General features: G+C 41.5%; 1 protein-coding gene across 1 annotated transcript in view; it reads right to left on the bottom strand.

Annotated features, from left to right (window-relative positions):
• RIPK3 (receptor interacting serine/threonine kinase 3) overlaps positions 1 to 22,853 on the bottom strand; it is a 94,735-nt gene that overhangs the window by 59,237 nt on the left and 12,645 nt on the right. The window contains exons 3-4 of the mRNA XM_082244632.1: positions 17,128 to 17,295; positions 7,772 to 8,075 (exon numbers count right to left, since the gene is read on the bottom strand). Of these exons, the coding sequence (XP_082100758.1) occupies positions 7,772 to 8,075; positions 17,128 to 17,270 (447 nt within the window). The 5' untranslated portion in view covers positions 17,271 to 17,295. The remainder of the gene's footprint in view (positions 1 to 7,771; positions 8,076 to 17,127; positions 17,296 to 22,853) is intronic.

Here is a 22,853-nt window from a genome sequence, read left to right as displayed (position 1 = left end):
TGGGGAACATGTTAATAATATAAAAAGAGATTAGAATCCCATAGTGTCTCAAAACATTTTAAAAATTGTCATGGTAGGGATCATAGGGACTTGGGATGCTGGGGGATTGAGAGGGTTAATAGACATTGGAGGGGGGGGGGGGTTATTTTCCATCACCGTAGCCAGAGAGAATCTTTTTGGATTTTTGAAACTGAAGTGATGACTCCTGAAGGTTTAAGTCCCGGTTCACACTACCGCGACTTGTCAGGCGACCTGTCAGCCTGACAAGTCACGGTCCATTCTGTGCTACGGGAACCATTCTAATAGGAGCGACTCAAGTCAATTCGACTTAGAAAATAGTTCCTGTACTACTTCAGGGCGACATCGGAGCGACTTGCATTGACTTCCATTATGTGAAGTCCGTGCAAGTTGTGCCGAAGTCGCGGTGCACGCGACTTCACAGGTCGCCCCCGAAGACAGATCGCCATAGTGTGAACCGACACTAAATGTAGATTTTGATTTGAATTGTTTTATTTCTGACAAATAATATCTGGTTTTGTTTGTTTCTTCATTTTGTTTTTATTTTATATAACATTGGTGTAGGTAGTTTATTATTATTGGGTTTTGTTTTTTGCTTTTTTATTATTGTTATTACTCATTGTAAAGGATGGCAGCGTGTGTGTGTGCTCCTTTAAGATTTTAGGTTAGGGAAATCAATTTTTGACCCATACCTATATTAAACTGTGAATCTGGCATATTGAATAAATATTATTTGAAAGTATTAAGCTTTAGGGTGTTTGAGGCAATTTTTGTCTGGCCCCCCACCTATCTTAGGTTTCTTTTTATTAGGCTTGGTCAGTTGTTTGTATTAATCAGCGCTGACAATGGTAAATGAGTGAGTGGGCTTGAATGCTCGTATTCCTTGTGCTGGGATCACCCTGTTCTTCAGCTGTGTACGCACGGCGTTGATTATTGTCATGGCAACATGCTTCTTTTAAGACAGGTCGGGTGATGCCCCATCCCGCTAATGAAGTCCTATTGGCTGTAATGCATATGGGGGGAGGAGCTACGCTTGGCTGACGTCACCCGCTGCCATCCCTTAGACATTACTTTGCTTCATGTCCTAGAGCTGTTTTTAAACATTTTAAATGTGAGTAGTTATTGTTGTGTTTCAATAAAGCCCTGGATTACTTTTAAACAGAGATCTTTCTTTATTCACATGTGCCTGTTTTGATTCTTGGGAGATCGTTGCCAGCTGTACTATTTATCACTAAGGGGACACGCGCTACTGACTCCCTGTTAGCTCAGGAATCCCTTGATTAAGGTGAGCGAGCTTCTCAGTGGTGGAGGAATTGTCACACATATCCTATGTTTCTGGATTTCTGTTTTTCCCAAACTTGGATCTCTCCTGCTGCCGCTTGCGCTTTGTGGTTCATCTTATGATTTTGTGTGGACCCTCTATTTATAATATGTGTATTTTAGATTGGACTGTTTTTGCGCTACACTTCCTTTTTTTTTTTTACATGCATAGGATTCAATATTGAGTTGGACCACCCTTTGAAGCTATAACCGCTTCAAGAAGGCTGTCCATAAGGTTTAGGAGTGTGTCTATGGGAATGTTTGACCATTCTTCCAGAAGTGCATTCGTGAGGTCAGGCACTGATGTTGGATGAGAAAGCCTGGCTCACAGTCTCCGCTCTAATTCATACGAAAGATCTTCTATCTGGTTGAATTCAGGATTCTGTGCAGGCCAGTCAAGTTCCTCCACCCCAAACTCACTCATCCATGTCTTTATGGACCTTGCTTTGTGCACTGGTCCAAATCTTTTGGTGGAGGGGGGGGATTATGGTGTGGGGTTGGGCTTGGCCCCTTAGTGCCAGTGAAGGGAACTCTAAAGGCATCAGCGTACCAAGACATTTTGGACAATTTTATGCTCCCAACTTTGTGGGAACAGTTTGGGGATGACCCCTTCCTGTTCCAACATGACTGCGCTCCAGTGCACAAAGCAAGGTCCATAAAGACATGGATGTGCATATTTGGGGTGGAGGAGCTTGACTGGCCAGCACAGAGTCCTGACCTCAACCCAATAGAACATCTTTGGGAGGAATTGAGTAGAGACTGGGAGCCAGGCCTTCTCGTACGCATCAGTGCCTGACCTCACAAATGCCCTTCTAGAAGAATGGTTAAACGTTCCCGTAGACACACTCCTAAACCATTGACAGCCTTCCCAGAAGAGCTGAAGCTGCTATAGCTGCAAACGTGGGCCAACTCAATATTGAACCCTACGGACTAAGACTGGGATGCCATTAAAGCGTTCCATTAAATTGTGTTTGTAAAGGCAGGTGCCCCAAATACGTTTGGTAATATAGTGTATGTATGTGTATATATATATATATATATATATATATACAATATCTGAGAAGAGTACACCCCTCACATTTTTGTAAGTATTTTATTATATCTTTTCATGTGACAACATTGAAGAAATGACACTTTGCTACAATGTTAAGTAATGAGTGTACAGCTTGTATAACAGTGTAAATTTGATGTCCCATCAAAATACCGCAACACACAGCCATTATTGTCTTAACTGCTAGGAAAAAAAAGTGAGTACACCCCTAAGTGAACATGTCCAAATTGGGCCCAATTAGCCATTTTCCCTCCCCGGTGTCATTTGACTTGTTAGTGTTACAAGGCCTCAGATGTGAATAGGGAGCAGGTGTGTTAAATTTGGTGTTATCACAGTCCCTCTCATAATAGTCACTGGAAGTTCAACACTGTACGTCATTGCAAAAAACTCTCTGAGAATCTGAAAAAAAGAATTGTTGCTCCACATAAAGATGGCCTAGGCTATAAGAAGATTGCCAAGACCCTGAAACTGAGGTACAGCACAGTGGCCAAGACCATACAGCAGTTTAACAGGACAGGTTCCACTCAGAAGAGGCCTTACCATGGTCAACCAAAGAAGTTGAGTGCACACGCTCAGCGTCATATTCAGAGGTTGTCTTTGGGGAAAAAGACATATGAGTGTTGCCAGCATTGCTGCAGTGGTTGAAGGGGTGGGGGGTCAGCCTGTCAATGCTCAGACCATATGCCGCACACTGGTCTCAAATTGATCTGCATGGCTGTCCTCCCAGAAGGAAGCCTCTTCTAAGGGCACTTGCATAAGAAAGCCCGCAAACAGTTTGCTGAAGACAAGCAGAATAAGGACATGGATTACTGGAACCATGTCCTGTGGTCTGATGAGACCAAGATAACCCTATTTGGTTCAGATGGTTTCAAGCTTGTGGGATGGCAACCAGTTGAGGAGTACAAAGACAAGTGTATCTTGCCCACAGTCAAGCATAGTGGTGGGAGTGTCATGGTCTGGGGCAACATGAGTGCTGTCGTCACTGGGGAGCTACAGTTCATTGAGGGAACTATGAATGCCAACATGTACTGTGACATACTGAAGCAGAGCATGATCCCCTCCCTTCAGAGACTGGGCCGCAAGGAAGTATTCCAACATGATAACGACCCTACACACACCTCCAAGACGACCACTGCCTTGCTAAAGAAGCTGAGGGTAAAGGTGATGGACTGGCCAAGCATGTCTCCACACTTAAACCCTATTGAGCATCTGTGGGGCATCCTCAAAAGGAAGGTGGAGGAGCGCAAAGTCTCTAACATCCACCAGCTCCATGATGTCGTCATGGAGGAGTGGGAGAGGGCTCCAGTGGCAACCTGTAAAGCTCTGGTAAACTTCATGCCCAAGAGGGTTAAGGCAGTGCTGGAAATTAATGGTGGCCACACAAAATATTGACACTTTGGGGCCAATTTGGGCATTTTAACTTAGGGGTTTACTCACTTTTGTTGCCAGCATTTTAGACATGAATGGCTGTGTGTTGAGTTATTTTGGGGGGACAGCAAATTTACACTTTTATACAAGCTGTACACTCTCTACTTTACACTCACTTGCATGAAGTCCAGTGTGAAGTTTCCACAGTTTATGATGATTTGGGGAGCCATGTCATCTGCTGGTGTTGGTCCACTGTTTTTATCAAGTCCAAAGTTAGCACAACCCTCTACCCGGAAATTCTAGAGCACTTTATGCTTCCCTCTGCTGACCAGCTTCATGGAGATGCTGATTTCATTTTCCAGCAGGACTTGGCACCTGCCCACACTGCCAAAAGTACCAGTACCTTGTTTAATGATTATGGTATCACTGTGCTTGATTGTCCAGCAAACTCGCCTGACCTAAACCCCATAGAGAATTGTCAAGAGGAAGATGAGAGGCACCAGACCCAACAATGAGATGAGCTGAAAGCCACTATCAAAGAAACCTGGGCTTCCATAGCACCTCAGCAGTGCCATAGGCTAATCGCCTCCATGCCACGCCGCATTGATGCAGTAATTAATGCAAAAGGAGCCCTGACCAAGTATTGAGTGCATACTACCGTATATTGTACATGGACATACTTTTCAGTAAGCCAACATTTCTGTTTTAAAAATCCTTTTTTTTATTGGTCTTATGTAACATTCAAATTTTCTGAGATACTGAATTTTGTGTTTTTATTAGCTGTAAGCCATAATCATCACAATTAAAAGAAATACATGCTTTAAATATATCACTCTGTGTGTAACACATCTATATCAAATATATGAGTTTCACTTTTTGAATTGAATTACTGAAATAAATTACCTTTTTGATGATATTCTAATTTTATGAGATGCACCTGTATACAGTATCTCACAAAAGTGAGTACACCTCTCGCATTTTTGTAAATATTTTATTATATCTTTTCATGCGACAACACTGAAGAAATGACACTTTGCTGCAATGTAAAGTAATGAGTGTACAGCTTGTATAACAGTGTAAATTTGCTGTCCGCTCAACATAACTCAACACGCAGCCATTCATGTATAAACTGCTGCTCCTAGGCTGATGGTGACCCTCAGAGGCATAGAGGGCCTACATACCTCCTTTGGGTGTGGATTGTTAGGCATGGTGGGTAATGAACAAGTAAAGAAACGATGGGCGCCAGTCACTTTTATGCTTGAACAACAGAAGAACTTTATTTCTTCTCAACAGGACAAAAATAAGACCAGGGAGAGAGGGGTAGGGCACAGGACACCCCTAGAAACAATTTAGAAGGCAGACTCCATGTTCACAAATGACAGCAATCAGACAGCGGTACAGGAAACAGACCTTGAGGTTCAGGCTGGCTTGGGAGGAAACTCCTCTCCCCTGAGTCCATTCGCTTATAGTGGTCTGCACTGGCTGGACAGCTGTCTTCTTCATTAAACAGGCAAGTACTCACAAAGGTTGCTGGATCTTTGTGGATGCTCACTTCCATGCAGAACACTGGCTCTCCTCCGCAGAGTCTCAGACATGTGGCTAGGCCCCAGGCTTTAGGCCTACACAGCAGCAGCCTAGAGGCACACACCCACCCCAGAGGGGGTTCGGGTGGCAAGAGAGCAAGCATTGGACTTCCCCCAGATAAATAGCTTCTCCCAGCATGCTTCAGCTGCAATGTAATTGGCTAGGAGACACATACATATTCATAACCTATTTGACTGTATTTATCACTCTAATGTCAAAGGCAACAGTGCCACCTACTGACAGAAGGGAGAACTACAGCCAAACCCGGATTAGAAGGAAATCCAATATACCACAGTGCTATAATCAACCAGGCTAGATATTGCCCAGCAAACTAAATTTACCAGCAACCCTGCTTATGGCAAGGGTACTACATATACAGTATATAGATACCATAACTGAGACCAAAACTGAACTCTTTGACATTAACTCGCCTCGCTGTTTTTGGAGGAAGAAAATGCTGACTATGACCCTAAGAACACCATCCCTACAGTCAAGCACAGGGGTGAAAACATTATGCTTTGGAGCTGTTTCTCTGCTAAAGGTACAGGCCGACTTTGCCGCATTGAGGGGCCAATGGACGGGGCCATTTATTGTAAAATCTTGGATGAGAACCTTCTTCCCTCAGCCAGAACATTGAAGATGGGTCATGGATGGGACTTCCAGCATGGCAATGACCCAAAACATACCACAAGGCAACAAAAGAGTGGTTCAAGAAGAAGCACATTAAGGTCATGGAGTGGCCTAGCCAATCTCCAGACCTTATTCCTATAGAAAATGTATGGAGGAAGCTGAAATTTCGAGTCGCCAAGTAACAGCCAAGAAACCTTAAGGAATAGCAAAAAAAACGTTTTTTTTTTTTTTTTAGACAGAGTGGATGAGGGATTGTTAGAACACCTGTAAGTTTTAATTGCTGTCTGTGCCCCCAGTTAAAGAAATTCACCCTCTCTATATGTCCTGTTTACCATTAATATTGAAAGTGAAAGTAAAAGAAAATCCCAAATGTTTCGGGTTTTCCTCAGAAAAGTAATAGAGGGAAAAAATATTTTTTTCTGGATTTTTGGTTGATATTCTGCCTCCATCATTTAAAATACACCTTTCATAACAATTATAGACCCTTCATTTATTTGTAAGGGGGCAAACTTACAAAATCTGCATGGAATCAAATAATATACTGTATATATAAAATTACAGTAGGTCATATGAGAGCATTTTTTTGTCTGCACTTTTTTTTAAAATGGAGAATACCTCCCTAAACATTTTAATGCAAATCCTATGAGGATCCATTTACACAACTCCTCCGCCGGACTGCCGCAATGTGCGCGGAACTGCGTTAGTGGCCATCTGTTATACAGGATATTGCAACACGTGGTAATGCACTACCATGGGTTGTGGGGCTCTGCACAAGCGAAAATGCTGCAGGTCCTTTGTGGTATGTTGGGTAGCCTATTCAAAAGTTCTAACATACAGTAGCACACATTATTGCACATGTTAAGTGCATCACAAGTTTCGCGTTCAAGAAAATCCCCCCATATGTGAGTGCCTGTAAACACAAGTACCAGTGTTTACATGCATATACCTGCATACAGTGTATTTTGTAATTTAATTCAGTGGTCAGAATCACACAGAAGGTAGGGCACCTGGGCGCCACAAATACAGCTGTATTTTATACTGTATGCCCATATGCCTACATATACATCTGTGTGCGTGAGCCCTTATGCAGACACTAGGTGACACTGCTGTTTGGCAACTAACTATAGTTATGCAAATCTTGTTTTGAGCTGCTGCATGATACCTAAGCTCTGTACTCATTCTGATCTTAATTAAGCTCCCGTTCACACTGGGGCGACCTGTCAGGCGACCTGGTCGCCTGACAGGTCGCCTGGCATAGAGAAGCTGTGGACCCGTTCTAATAGGAGCGACACAAGTCGCTCCGACTTAGAAAAAGGGTCTGGAGCTTCTTTGGGGCGACCTGGAGCGACCTGCATTGACTTCAATGTTATGAAGTCCGTGCCGGCCGCTCCGAGGTCGCGGTGCGAGCAGCGCGCCGCGACCTGTGAGGTCGCCCCGGGAAGTCGGATCGCCCCAGTGTGAACGGGGCCTAATACATTTAGGAGGGATCTTCATTCTTGAAAAAGAAAAAACAAACTGAACTTTTTATTGTGAACATACACAAGGACATTTGCCTAAATGATGAAAACCTCATGACAGTATGATAAAGGGAAATTATTATTATTATTGACTGATATTGATCCAGCAGAAACTATAACACACAGCATGTTTAAAATTATATTATGTGACTGCCCAGGCAAAGTATAGGTGTACTAAACTGACTTGTGTAAATGATAGATCTTACATTTATTTGTACCTTTATATAATTGTATTATTATATGTCTAAGTGATAAGTGCTTCTTAACAAGAGATGAATCTCACCTGTATATGGAGTGCATCGTTTAATAGAACATTTGTTGGCTTGAGGTCCAGGTGCAATAGAGGAGGGTCAAGGCAGTGCAGCCAGTTCATACCTAATGCCACTTCAAGGAGAAAGCGATATTTTAAGGCCCATGGAATCTCTTTAACTTTCTCCATTAGTGAGCCTAAGCAGCCACACTCCATCCAATGCATTACAATACAAGGAGGTGCTTTCATAATCCCAAACATTTGGACTACGTAGTAGTTTTCTGAGGCATGTTTTATCTTCTCAGCCTCAGCAAGTAGAGCCTCAAGATTTACATTCCTGTGAAAGGATAACCGAAAAGCATAATTTACATACAAGCCCCACTAAACACCATGGAAGCTAATTATAAAGCAGCAAATGTAACTTTCACCCAAAAATTTTGGGTGGAGAAACTTCTAGGTCCATGTTTAAATAACTGTGATTGTTTCTCCACCAGAGAATGTTTGGTGAAAGTCACATTTACTGCACAACATTACCTTTTTTTATAATCTAATTGATTAGGCAATTTAAACACAACACAAGAGTGTGTATTTCATCAGGGGGACTGCAGGCATTGATCCCAGGCAAAGAAAATAAAAAAGAAGAAATTACTTCACCCAGCGGAAACACCCAGCAGATAGCACATTCACTAACATTCCTGTGCCTGCTATGTAAAAATGGTATTACCTGGAAGTAATTTCAATTTATTCGTATGCAGTCTCCCTATACTCTAGTTAAAGCTGCCTTATGGCACTTCACATGTTGACCAGAATCCCTGGTCTTGTGCTGAGAGGTGTTCTAGGTGTTCTGTACTCAATAAATGCTCTAAACATCAGTCAGGAGAGGCATTCACCTATCAACCTGCCAAAATAATAATGTATTCTAATAAACATAGAACAAAGCATATCCCTCTATAGCAGTGGTCTTCAAACTGCGAGCTGGGGGCCAGATGTGGCCCTTTGCTTGCTTTTATTCAGCCCATGAGGCATTATTGTCAAAATCTGGCCCAAAGTGTCAATATTTTGTGAGGCCACAATTATTTTCCAGCACTGCCTTAACCCTCTTGGGCATGAAGTTCAGCAGAGCTTCACAAGTTGCCACTGGAGTCCTCTTCCACTCCTCCATGATGATATCACGGAGCTGGTGGATGTTACAGACCTTGCGCTCCTCCACCTTCCATTTGAGGATGCCCCACAGATGCTCAATAAGGTTTAGGTCTAGAGATATGCTTGGCCAGTCCATCACCTTTACCCTCAGCTTCTTTACAAAGGCAGTCTTGGAGGTGTGTTTAAGGTTGTTATCATGTTGGAATACTGCCCGGTGGCCCCGTCTTTGAAGGGAGGGGGATCATGCTCTGCTTCAGTATGTCACAGTACATGTTGGCATTCATGGTTCCCTCAATGAACTGTAGCTCCCCATTGTTTGCAGCACTCATGCAGCCCCAGGCCATGACACTCCCACCATCATGCTTGACTGTAGGCAAGACACACTTGTCTTTGTACTCCTCACCTGGTTGCTGTCACACACGCTTGACACCATCTGAACCAAATACGTTTATCTTGGTCTCATCAGACCACAGGACATGGTTCCAGTAATCCATGTCCTTAGTCTGCTTGTCTTCAGCAAACTGTTTGTGGGCTTTCTTGTGCATCATCTTTAGAAGAGGCTTCCTTCTGGGACAACAGCCATGCAGACCAATTTGATGCAGCGTGCGGCGTATGGTCTGAGCATTGACAGGCTGACCCCCCCACCCCTTCAACCTATGCAGAAATGCTGGCAGCACTCATACCTCTATTTCCCAAAGACAACCTCTGGATTTGACGCTGAGCACGTGCATTCAACCCCTTTGGTTGACCATCGCGAGGCCTTTTCTTAGTGGAACCTGTCCTGTTAAACCACTGTATTGTCTTGGCCGACGTGCTGCAGCTCAGTTTCAGTGTCTTGGCAATCTAGGCCATCTTTATGTAGAGCAAAAATTATATTTTTGTGATCCTCAGAGAGTTCTTTGCCATGAGGTGCCATGTTGAACCTCCAGTTTCGAGTATGAGAGAGGGGAGAGTGACAACACCAAATTTAACACACCTGCTCCTCATTCACACCTGAGAATTTGTAACACTAATGAGTCACATGACACCGAAGAGGGAGAATGGCTATTTGGGCCCAATTTGGACATTTTCACTTAGGGGGGTATTCTCTTTTGTAGCCAGTGGTTTAGAAATGAATGGCTGTGTGTGGAGTTATTTTGAGGGGACAGCAAATTTACACTTTTATACAAGCTGTACACTCACTATTTTACATTGTAGCAAAATGTCATTTCTTCAGTGTTGTCACATGAAAATATATATTAAAATATTTACAAAAACATGAGGGGTCAGGTGTACTCACTTTTGTGAGATACTGTAAAAACTTGGATAGCCCACAGTTTCCTTCAATTAAACTGTGACAAGACTGAAGTCATGCATATTGGCACCCCCCCCATCAATTATGTAAGGTCAGTCCTAATACCTTATCTATAGATGGCAGTGTACGTGAGCTTCAGTCTAAATTGAAAAGTCTAGGGGTGATATTTGATGCTAATTTAACCTTTGATCCACATGCACAAAATGTTGTCAGAATATCTTTTTTTCCACTTGAGAAACATTGCTTGTCTGCGTCCTATGCTATCATACACTGTAGCTGAAATGCTGATCCATTCATTTGTATTTTCCCGACTTGACTACTGCAATGCTCTACTAGCTGGTGTATCTGAATCCACAATAATCTACTACAATATGTACAAAATACTGCAGCCAGAATCTTGATTAGGTCTGGTACAAGTGACCATATTATCCATATCCCGGAGTCCCTGCACTGGCTACCCATCAGGTTTTGCGTAGACTTAAGCCTCGTACACACGCACCGATTGTTGGCCGACCGATCGGCCGTCTTTTGTCCAGTGTTGTTGTGTTGGTTGAAATGTGCTCTAGACTGCACAAAAATGTTGTCGGCCAACAACAACCAACTGCAGAAGTAATGTCATGTTCTGGTTTACTTTTCGTGTGTTTTTCTTCTCTGAGCATGCCCAGTCTTGCTCATCACATTTTTGTCTGCCGAAATCTGTACTGACTGACGAACAATCGGCCGTTCTGGTGACGGCCAACAAAAATTTTATAGCATGCACACCAGATTTTTTCAGCCGAAAAGTCGCAGTCGGTTGTCGGAAGCATCATACTAACAAGCCAACAATCGGCCGATCAGACGTTGGCCGAAAATTCACGGCCAACAATCGGTGCGTGTGTACAAGGCTTTAGATCCTCTTGCTCACCAATAAGGCTCTTAATGGCTTGGCACCCCATTATCTCTCTGAACTTTTATCCACTTACTACCCCCCTTGTAACCTCCGCTACTCAAATTCTTGTCTTCTGTGTGTCCCCCTTACTCACCTACACTTGATGGGGATCCTTCTCCTGCTATGCTCCAAAATGCTGGAATTCACTTCCAAAGAACATGAGAGAGCCATCTTCTCTCAACTCATTCAAATAAAGTCTAAAAACATATTTTTCTTTAGACAAGCTTTCACATAATTGTCCCTTTTTCCTTTATGTTATCCTGTGTATTTCTTGTGTTTTCCTTGTAAAGCGCTTTGAGAAGCTACCTTTAAAGGCACTATATAAAAAAAAAAAAAAGTTTATTACTATTTCTGTTTGCTCTGTCCACTATCTGAATGAGACACTTCTGACAGGTTATACCGACATCAGAAAATCTCTGAAGATGGCACCGCCACTCCTCTAGCACACAGCAGGTGGTTGACAGCCTCAGCTGTTCATGAGTCCCTATGAGACTGTGTATAGGGGTGTGTGTTCATACCCTCCACTCAGGTCTCAGATTACACTCAGCTCCGTGCTGTATGCTGTGACCTTTGTGATGTCAGATCCCTGCCCCCTGCATGCTGAAGCTGAGGGATAACAATTGATCTGTGTGTTTTAGCAGGAAAAAAGAAAAAAGGGGTATACCTTATGTAGGAGGATTTTTTTTTTTCATCTTTGTGTATCACCCGAGGCTTGTCACTTCAGTGGGTATATGTAAGGGTTTAAATCCACTTTAAATGTATATAAGTGTAGACGTGTGTGCAGGGCAGCCATCAGAAATTTTGGGGCCCCTTACACAGCTTTAGGCCTGGGCCCCTCCGGGCCTGACCACCAACATTTTGCAGGGCCTGACCTCTGGCTGTCCCACCGAGTCCTTAAGTGCACCCACTTCTATTTTAACAACTTACAACTTAATATATGAAAATGAATCCAAGCCAGCAAAGAGACATCTCAATCCAGTAAAGGGACAGCCTCATATTTTCAGCAGAGACAGCTCAATCCAGCAAATAGACGTCCCTTCAGCTGCATCAGCTTACTCTGCAGCCGCCCTGTTTTAGCAATTGCTAGTTACTACAATAGCACCAACTCGTTTTCGTTGGTTGGGGCCTGGGCAGCTGGGCCCCTTGGAATGCCCGGGCCCCCTACATGTGTATGGGCTGTCCCCCACCTGATGGCTGCCCTGCGTGTGTGTGTTTAATTTGTCAGAATTGGCCTGGATTGGAATAATTGTCATGATTGCCTTGCATACCTCAAACTATTTTTTCTTTTTAATAGTAAACTAATTGTGAATTGTGCTTTTCCTAAGAATAAAGCCAGCAAATGCACTATCCTAAGTGTTACTTCCAATCAAAAACCAAAGGAAAAGCCAGCGCTTCCCAAACTGCCAGAGTAGTAACTATTCAATAAACCTCTTTACAATCAAATAACTGAAGTATTTTCATTTTGTTCTCAATATTTAATATCTATATTATCTGTTATATTTGTGTTTTATTCCAACAGCGATGTGTGCATCTGCTTGGTTTTGCCTTTTTGGCAATCCACAAATCCAAACCAGTGATCTGCTTTGGACTTGTACCCAATTCCTTTCAGTATCCTCTATTCATTTAGCATGGGTCCTGTGTCCTTATTTGGACTCTACTAAACTCCAAGTAAGGGAACCTACACTGTAATGACATACTGTGTTGTAATAATCCTTGATTGAAGCAAAGGCCAAAGGTCTGCATGCTGTATAATTTAAATTTCAAATGACTTCTTTATTGCTTTACTCATTGGGGTAAAATGGAAATGAGTGCTGAGTATCTGATGACCATGAATGGACTTCACTGATAATCTGGGTTTAGAAGAACCAATTCAGTAATCATTCACAATAAATTATCATTGTGCATTTAAATGAGAAGATACAACATTCAAGCAATGCTTCACCTCAAACTATTTTTCTTTATGGTTGGAATGATCTCTGCCGCTTGCTTAGCTAGAACACTGGTTTCTCTGTTTTTTATACAAGTTGACCTGCATTTCCACATTTCTATACCATACTACCAGGCTGGTTAAGAGGCTTCATACTTGGCCTTCACGCTCTGAGTACAGATAATGCTGTCAAGGAAAGCTATTTTAAGGACATGCATACATTTAGGTAATAGTAAATTTACCTACTGTGCATAAGCTGCATGGTGTATGGACCCTAACCTCAAAGATGGAAAAATCTTTATTCTATCTAGGAAGAATGCATAATATATTTACATTTATTGAGTACCACAAACAGGTCACACCAAAAATAGGTCTTGACAATTTGGATGTGCATTCTCAGCTGGGAGCCTATGAATTTGTATGTAGGAATATAGATGCATCTGTCAATGCAAATATAGGTAAATGAGGTAAAATAAAACCTTGGTTTAAGAAAGAAAAATTAGCTAGTTGCAAAACCATGTGAAAGAAAAAATGCTAGATATATATCACATTAAATCTTTGTTCTCCAAAACATAACATTTAAAAGCTGTGGGTCTCATTTAACTGCGTAAATATATCCAACAATTATAGAACAATCCATCTAGTTTCTTTTCTAACTTTCAATCTGCTTAACTAAAAGTACTATTCTAATGTTATGTAATAAATTAGAACAAATCCTTTCATAAAATAAACATACAGTATGATCTTGTATAGGGAGTCAACCAAATGAAGGATCCTCCAATGATTGGATCAAAATGCAATGGGTCCTTATGGGGTATGTTGAATTACAAAGATTACTTCATACAAAATATTGAAAGACGTGTCATATGTCCTTTGGATCTTCATGAGTATTTAGAGGTTCTGGTAAATGTAGTTATTTGTCATTTTTATACTCACTGAGGGTACTGGAGAAGTCAGTACCTGGGATGTATATACACATTGTCTAACAAACATGCAGCTGACATCATTTGTGTATCAACATGTATAGATAAGAAGCTCCTGTCACTTTTTATTATTAGATATACGGGTTCATTTATTGGTTTCAAGTGCAATTTGATCCAATCATTACAGGATCCTTCATGTGACTGATGGCTATTACAGGATCTTATGTTTATGATAAGATTTGATCGAATAGAGTATATAGCAATAGACTGGCCCTTGTTTACTTTAGAAGATAGAAAGTCTGCAGTGATAAAAGATGGAATACGTTATCATTTCTGTTACATCCATGCAGCTAAATGGTGGCCATATTTTTTAAATGTAATCATTTTTTAAAAATAAAGACTTGTCTTTATTTATATTCAGCAGTGTACAGTTTTATTACTAGCAATCCATTGAGTCTGGTAGATTGTTAAGTATTACTAGTTATGTAGCAGTCACAAGTAGAGAGCTTTTTTAAAATTGTATGGTAGTAATTTGGTATATTAGATTTTTAAAGAGAAACTTTTTTTCTACTACAATTTTACTACAAAAACCCCGCAAAACACTAGTACAAACAGCAAAAATGTAAACACAGAGCCCAAGATTTTAAAGGAAGACTGGAGACATTAACTACATAATAAATCATTCTGTACAGCAAAGGAACTGTCGAAAAACACTACATACATAAAGTAACAATGCTGTCCTGTGCATATAATATACCTGCTATAATGATGCTCAGGACAGTTGTAACAGAATGTCTCCAACTTACAAGCCAACCTCAGTGCACTGTTTAATTGGGCAACTATGTGGCAAATTAGGTTTAATGTTGATAAATGTAAAGTTATGTATTTGGGGGCTAAGAATTTTCATGCATCATACTAGGGGGAGTACAACTAGGGCAGTCAATGTTGAGGAAGGATCTGGGTGTTCTGGTAGATCATAAGCTTAATAATAGCATGCAATGCCAAGCTACGGTTTCCAAAGCAAGCATTTCTTGTATGAAGAGAGGCATGGACTTCAGAGAGAGAGAGAGAGAGAGATCATTAGTAAGACCTCACCTGGAATATGCAGTTCAGTTTTGGGCACCAAATCACAGAAAGGGAACTGGAGAAAGTGCAGAGAAGGGCAACCAAACAGATAAGAGGTATGGAGGAGCTCAGCTATGAGAAAAGATTAGAGGAACTGAATTTATTCTCTCTTGAGAAGAGGAGATTAAGGGGGGATATGATAACAATGTATAAATACATAAGGGGTCCATATAGTGAACTTGGTATCACGTAATTAACTTTAAGGTTATCACAGAGGACAAGGCGGCACTCTTTATGTCTGGAGGAAAGGAGATTTAATCTCCAAATACGAAAAGGTTTCTTCACAGTAAGCGCTGTGATGAAAATGTGGAATAGACTCCCTCCAGAGCTGGTTCTGTCCAGCTCAGTAGGCCTGGATTATTTCCCAAATGTGCTTACCATAACTGGATACTAACATTTCTAGGTAAAGCTGATCCAGGGATCATCCAATTGCCTCTTGGAGGATCAGGAGAAGCACATTGGATGATGCTTTGCTTGGGTTTTTTGTCTTCCTCTTGTGGGTATGGGATTGTAAGAATTGCAAAAACAAAAAATTGTTTTGTTTTCCCCTTTTAATTGGTTGAACTAGATGGACTTTGTGTCTTTTTTTGACCAGACTAACTATGCACCTATGTAACATTTGATTTCCCCCCAGCACTGTTACCCTGTTACCACCTCTACCCCATCCCCCTCCGAATTGGGGGGGGGGGGGGGGGTGTAGCTGGGGGACCATTGGAGTAATGTTACTTTGGATTCAAGTCCATGTCTCCCCAAAACACACAGACTTTGGGAACCCAGGCCCAGGATTCATGTTTAGGGGCCTTGCTGCCCCATTATCAATAGTGACTGCTTCAGACTGTGGGACTTATAGCAGATGTTAATATAATCGACAATTGCGACACAAGTCATATTTTAATTGAATGTTATTAAAACCACCTTTCCTTTTTAATCTGCAGCTTTGTAATTTTTCTGTGAACTGCAATATGGCTACCTGGAGGTGTTCTGAGCACAGAATGTGTACAGAACATCCCCAAGATATGTCACTTCCTGCTTGTGTGATTGGCTCACTGATTTTCTTAGAAGTCTGCACGAAGATTTCAGGCATCCCCTGCAACAAAAATGTCATTTTTGGTGAGATACTCCCATTAAGAATCACATCTAAAGGGATGCAGGCCCAGCAGCGTTCCTCATTAGAGCTTTGCAGGTGTAGCACCTAGTTGATAATTAAGAAACCACTCCCATTAGACTCACTTTTGCACCATGGCACAGACAAACATACAGGGATTTCTTCAGAATAACACAAGGTAGGAATCTGCAACAAAGTTTGTCAAAATCCTTGTAATGTACATAGATCACCCAGAGGGGAATGTTTTGTTTCTCCACAAAAGTGGGGCTACCCTTTAAGGTGTTATGTATTACTCTGTTAGGTATGCCTCTCCCATTCTTAATTATGTTAATTATATTCCTGTATACAGTTGCCTTTGCATACAACATGATCAGCCTCATCTGATTATGTACTATATCAATTCTGTGTGAGTTTTCAATAAACAGTTCCAGTTCTCATACAAGCTATTGTCAGCTAGTCTTATATGGTCCACTATAATATCTGGTTCATATGTCAAGACTGGAGGAAGCTGTATACTGACGGAAGCACATAAGCAAGGTGCTGAATGGTTCCGTCACAACCCATTTAAAGTGCAGCACTTTACACAACAAAGTCATCACACAGAGATTTAGTAAAACTGGCACAATAGGATTATGTCAAGCACACAAAAAAGTATAGGTGTGTGGCAGCCAGTTATGTCTATGTTTGTTGCAGTATTTCAAAGGTTTTACGGATGTTTCACTTGGTGGTTTTGTTTGGTTGGGGCGATGGCTCCATTGAGTCCTATGTGTTCTCTGGTACTGTTTTCACAAATTCCAGTCCTTGAGAACCTCCACCAGGTTATACAGTATTTTCATACATTACATTACAACATTGTCAAGATCACAGTGTAAAAAGCAATAACCCTAATGATTTTACTTTTAAAACTAACCAGTCAGCCTAAAAACTGTAGAGGTGATACTTACTCCTTAAGTTTTTTCACTGCTACATGTATCATGAGTTCCTTGTGCTTCACTTTGAAAACATCTCCAAAGTACCCCTGACCAATAAGATTCCATGTTGAATGTGGCTCAAGTGACTCAGGGGATACCTCTTTAATTTTGCTCATTTCTTATAGATTCAGTCCATTATATCTAAAAAAGCAAAAGGCATAATGTGATCTGAAAACTTGAATGAACATAAATATATTTTCTGCACTTTCTGGAAAAGTGTGTTGAAGAGTTAGTGACCTTTAAAAAATACAATGAATGGTTTGCTGGGTATCTAGTATGTGGAAAGTGGAAATCTACCCCTATATACTGTTTAGAAATTAGGAGGACTATATGATATCAGAGTGACGACATTAACATATATTATCCTGTATGTGGATTAAACAATATTATAGCAAGAAGGATCTATCTATAAAGCAGAAATATAGGCAAAACATTTTTTTTACATTTTGAACAGAGCAAGGGAGTGTTATAACCCCTGTCAGATTTTTTTCTTCTCTGTCTGGGTCCCATTGCGGAGATTTCCCTTAATTTCCTGTCCAATAGCCAAACAGGAAGTTAGGGGAAATCCCCGCAAATGAAAGGAAATTCCTTGGAGACCTCAGGGCACCAGAACTAGCACCTTCATTGAAAGATTTTCCCTCTGTTACTTTTCTGGGGACATCCCAAAATCTGGGATTTTCTTTTACTTTTAATAATAATGGTAAACGGGACAAATAGAGAGAGTGAATCTCACTAATGGGGCACAGACAGCAATCAAAGCGTTCTAATCCCTCTCCACTCTATCCAAAACTAAAAAAAAAACATGTTGCCTTTAGTTATACTTTAAAGCAGTAGTAAAGGGCCAGCAAATTATTTAATAATTTTTTTTTAACCTGCAAGGCAAAGTTATAATGTGCTAGTATGCATCACATACAGGCACATTATGTGAAACTAACATTAGAACAAAGCACTTCCAGCAGCGAGCTGTCACCACTGACAGGGCTTGCATCTTTACCTGTCTTCCTGTCAGGTTCGCGGTCTCCGGCTTTGTGAGTGGCCAGAGCCTTGATGACATCACTGCCGCGTGCGGCATAGGACTCTGAAGGAACGGCCCGAGTGGTTGTTCATTCAATGCGCAGTAAATATCTCCTAAATGGTGCACGTTTAGGTTTACCTATAGATACAATTCATGTATGGGAGTTTACTCCCACTTTAAGCTAAATTCACATCTCAGTATTTTTCGTGTGGGGCATTTGCAGTGTGGTGCAGACAGCTACATTTTAAATATATTACCATTCATCCATATGGATGATTTCGTTTGCTGGAAACTGCACCAAAGATGTATATTATTTTACACGCTGCCCTAAAATGCATATACTGTATATGTAAATATAGTCTAAAGCTCCATCCAAATGTTTGCATTTTAAAACTGCATGTGTTTACCAGCAGACTCACCAAAATCTGGACAGCCTGGTTAGGCAACCCATCCTTGATAAAGGAAAAGGAATTGGCAGCACTCCAGGTTGAGTCAAAATCCAGATTTATTGACTGGACATCCAAATATGACAATCGTGACAAGGTAGACGCGTTTCACACACTGACTGTGTGCTTAATCATTACATTGCATCAATCGTAATGATTAAGCACACAGTCAGTGTGTGAAACGCGTCTACCTTGTCACGATTGTCATATTTGGATGTCCAGTCAATAAATCTGGATTTTGACTCAACCTGGAGTGCTGCCAATTCCTTTTCCTTTATCAAGTTTTCACGGAGGCGAGCCGGGGCATGCACCTGTGTGAGTCATCAGGCAATTACACCACCTTGAGCAGTGAGTCCTTGTCTGTTCAACCCATCCTTGATGACACAGATTCACCTCAAGGCAACACACTTATAAGTATGAACTCATAGCCCAGAACTTACTGATAATACCCCATACTACTGCATATTATGAAATTCTCACTCTTATCAATGTACATATTTTAACAATGCTTTTTTGACCATATACTTATTGCTTCTATGCATTCTTTGATATTGGTAAACTCTGCTGCATAGAGGTACTCAACAGTAGAGCTAAAGTCATCTGCACAGAAGACTTATAAATCATGTGTAGCCGGGAGTGGACTACCATTATCTGACTGACACTGCAGACTTATTCTCTGCTCTCTCAGACTGTCTCTGTGCTCCCTTAGTGTTGGTCTTGGATTTCATGCATCATACTCCTGAGACTGGAAGAATAGCATTGTGGGAACTGTAGTATACTGGAAGGATATTACTGCCTTGCTGAACTGTTTATGAACTACATCTCTCAGCAGGCCATTTGTTCCAGGGGAGAATTGTGGGAGAGACTATAAAGGGATCTGCTGACCGAGCCCTTGCTCTCTTGCTTCCCAGGATCTATCGTATGTGCATCGGTCCCTGGCAGAGAGAGAGGATTGCGACCTACTGCGCGCCATCCAGCTGTCTGCAAATTCAGCCCAGGCCAGATGACACTCGTTACATCGCGGACATCCCTGCAGCATCGCTGATCGAGTTGGAAACAACAGGACTTACTAGAAAAGCAGAGCACAGCCATCTCAGTGTCTCTTAGTTTGGAGAGTTGCCTTTGCCCGTTCTCTCAGAACTCATAAGAGGTACATCAGGATTGGTGAGAGAGCATCTGCTCAAAGTCTAGCTATCAGTTGCTACAGTTTCTCTTTAACACTGAGCACACACACTCTACACTTGGATTAGTTAGTGAATCCTCATTAATCAGAACCAGCTATCTTGCATTGCCTGTTTCACACTGTGCTACACTGGGGAATCATTTGTTCTTTTGCACTCCAACTGCCGGTGAAGATACTAGCAAGGCCTTGCATTCTGAACATTGCTATCTCATTGCTTTTTAGGGGGACACGTTACCAGTATCTAGATTACCTCATCTCTCGTTAGGATACAGGTACTATAGGCCGGCTCGGGTTCCCCTTTAGCAGTAGTATTTCTCATAGCAATTTCTAGCCTCTTGAGAGTCTGATTCTTTCACTCACTGTAAGATACTGTGTATATTAGTGTATTTACTTGTTACTATAATTGGTTATTAACTTTTTTTTGTGTTATATCAACTGAGCCTTGGCTGTTTATCCAGGGCCTAGTTGATTAATCCTTCCTTTAAGCCTTTTTTTTGAGTAAAGCAAACCTAAAGAGTTAAAACGGATCTGCATTGTGTCAGTGTGTCATTTAAAGGTATACACAACATGTCTGAACCTAGAGTGTCAGGAGGGCTGGACGGTTTACAGGGTCAAAGCGGCACAGAAGAACATACAACTACAAGCAACCCCCGAGGGGGCAGTGCTACACATGATACTTAGTTAATCCAACGCTTTAATAAAGTGCAGGGCAAATAAGCAGCAACAAACTAAAACGCAAACGTGCCTTTTCAAGCATACTCAAAATATTTACTTTTTCTTTGGAGGATATTGCACTTTAACTTGTTGCCTATTTGCTTTGCACTTTATTAGATGGTTTTATGGCCTGGGTCTCATGGTTTATAAGTCCTCTGCAGATGAATTTTGCTCTACTAAGCCAATGCTTGCCTAGTCATGCCATTAGGCCTATTTGCATGAGGTATTTAATAAAAAGTGTAATAGAGTGTGCTTCAAAGTATGATATACTACCCACAACTTATATTGAATGACTTTTGCCTATCCCTACCCCACTGATGCTGGATGTGTGGATGAGAATCTTTACCAGAAAACACTTTATTTTGATAAAAAAAGTTTTTTGGAAAATGTTGCATGTTCTTTTAATGCACATGTTAATATGCAAATGCATATTTATTATGTAGTTTATTGCATTGTGTCTACTTTGCTGCAAAATAAAGAAAGATGCTGAGGTTTAGGACAGATTCTATGGTTTAAGATAGATATATACCAACATTGGTCTACAGCTTACAATGACATCAAAGTCAATTGCATTCAATTGGGATGAGTACTCTAAAGCTGGCCATACACTGACTGAGATTTGGCTGATTCAGCAGGGACCAACTTGGTTCAACACAAGTCAATCGCTTGAGCAAGTTCTGCCAAAAGAGCACTTTGGAAAACTTTTCTTGATCAGTGGTTGCAGTGTATTCTGACAGCTTCGGCAGCCTCTTTTTGATGCATTCACTAACACAGGCATAACCTGCCCTCTTGAAACTTTTCAATCAGTAAATCACAGTGACATTTTGTTTAGTTTCTGCTCACCTGAGTCCATTTAAGCATTTAAAGTGATTGCAAAGGTAAACTAAAAAAAAAAGAATTAAAGGAATAAACTTACCTGATCTGTGCAATGGAACTGCACAGAGTTCGCGAACCTCCTCTTCTTGGGTCCACTGCTGGCACTCCCTCCTCTCTTTCCAGTGCCCGCCACAATTTGTTCAAGGCTAGCCTGGTCCTCTTCTGGTAGTGCCAATAACACTCAACGGGCATCAACCTCCAAGGAGTTGATAGCCAGCTCTGAGATCAGCCTGACAGGAACCTGATTCAAACACACATCACTCCCCAGTCCCTCCTCCTATTCAGCCAGGGAGATATTGGTTAAACTTAGGTACTAGGGCCAAGGCTGCTCCTAATGGTGCCATGATGGTTCCAGCTTCTCAACCTGCACCTTCTGCAAAAACAGACCTATCCTTCTGTGGGTAGGTGTAGCGTGATGCGACAGGCAGAAAACACTCAGAGTCCAGGTGCAAAAACAGAATGCATTGTAACAGAAGTTCAGCAATACATTACAGGCCTGGCGGGAAGGCAACCCAACCAGGAACACTCACAAGATTTAACAGCGATGTGAACCAGGAACACTCACAAGATTTAACAGCGATGTGACAGAAGATGGTAGTCTGAGGGATGGTAGTCTTCAGTCTGCCTTCAGGAGCGGAGTACAGCCTAGCTGGACCGTACCCAAACAGGGAGGTTTCCAGGAAGGATGGCGTGTCCCTGCGCTTTCCCTACTCCTATTCAAACTTTTCCCTAATGCTAAGCACTCTCCCTGACAGACGGGTGACCCACTTCTACGGTAGCCACTCGCAAAATGCGTGCCAGGATCTAGGGTCTTAAATATGCTCTGCCTGACCCAAGATGGCCACCAAAGTCACATGGGGTGTCAGCATCAATTGGATGCTGCCTCTTTGTGACCAAGGAAACCATAGAGGTACTAGGTTCCTCTTGACTTCCTCCTCCACCTGCATTGATGCTGTGATTGAGCGCCACCTGCAGTGGAGAAAATAGATTGCAACTGACTACAGTCAATCCACCTAATTTGTGGATACAGTTTTACTAAACCAGTGTAGTGTAGTAAAACTGTATTCACTTTAACCATGATTAGGCTTTCAAAGTGAAAAATGTTCTTCTTTATTAAATCAATCCCAGTGTGCTTGTTGCATCATATACTGTATGAATATGTGTGTGGAAACACAAGAGAGCATGTATAACATATACAGTATAGGCTTGCATTGAGAACTCCTGAAAATATTGGTTGTCTGGTTGTGATGGTGGTCCAAAGACTTCAGTATTTCTGAAACCTTGACCTGGAAGGAATATAAAGTTCAAGAGTTCTGACTTCAATTCCAAGTACTGAGGTCGGAGACAAACAGCCCGTTGGAAATTTTGGAAGAAGGTCAGAAATGACAAGCACCATATTCATTACACATACCCTATACAGTATTTCCTAGAATAAGAGGTCACTATACAGATAGACTACTCAGTG

The sequence above is a fragment of the Pelophylax lessonae genome (assembly GCF_965119305.1).
Source record: "Pelophylax lessonae genome assembly, chromosome: 1".
In the NCBI taxonomy this organism is placed as follows: Eukaryota; Metazoa; Chordata; class Amphibia; order Anura; family Ranidae; genus Pelophylax; species Pelophylax lessonae.
The sequence above is the reverse complement of the archived record's forward strand: the minus strand, read 5'-3'. Positions and strand labels throughout refer to the sequence as shown.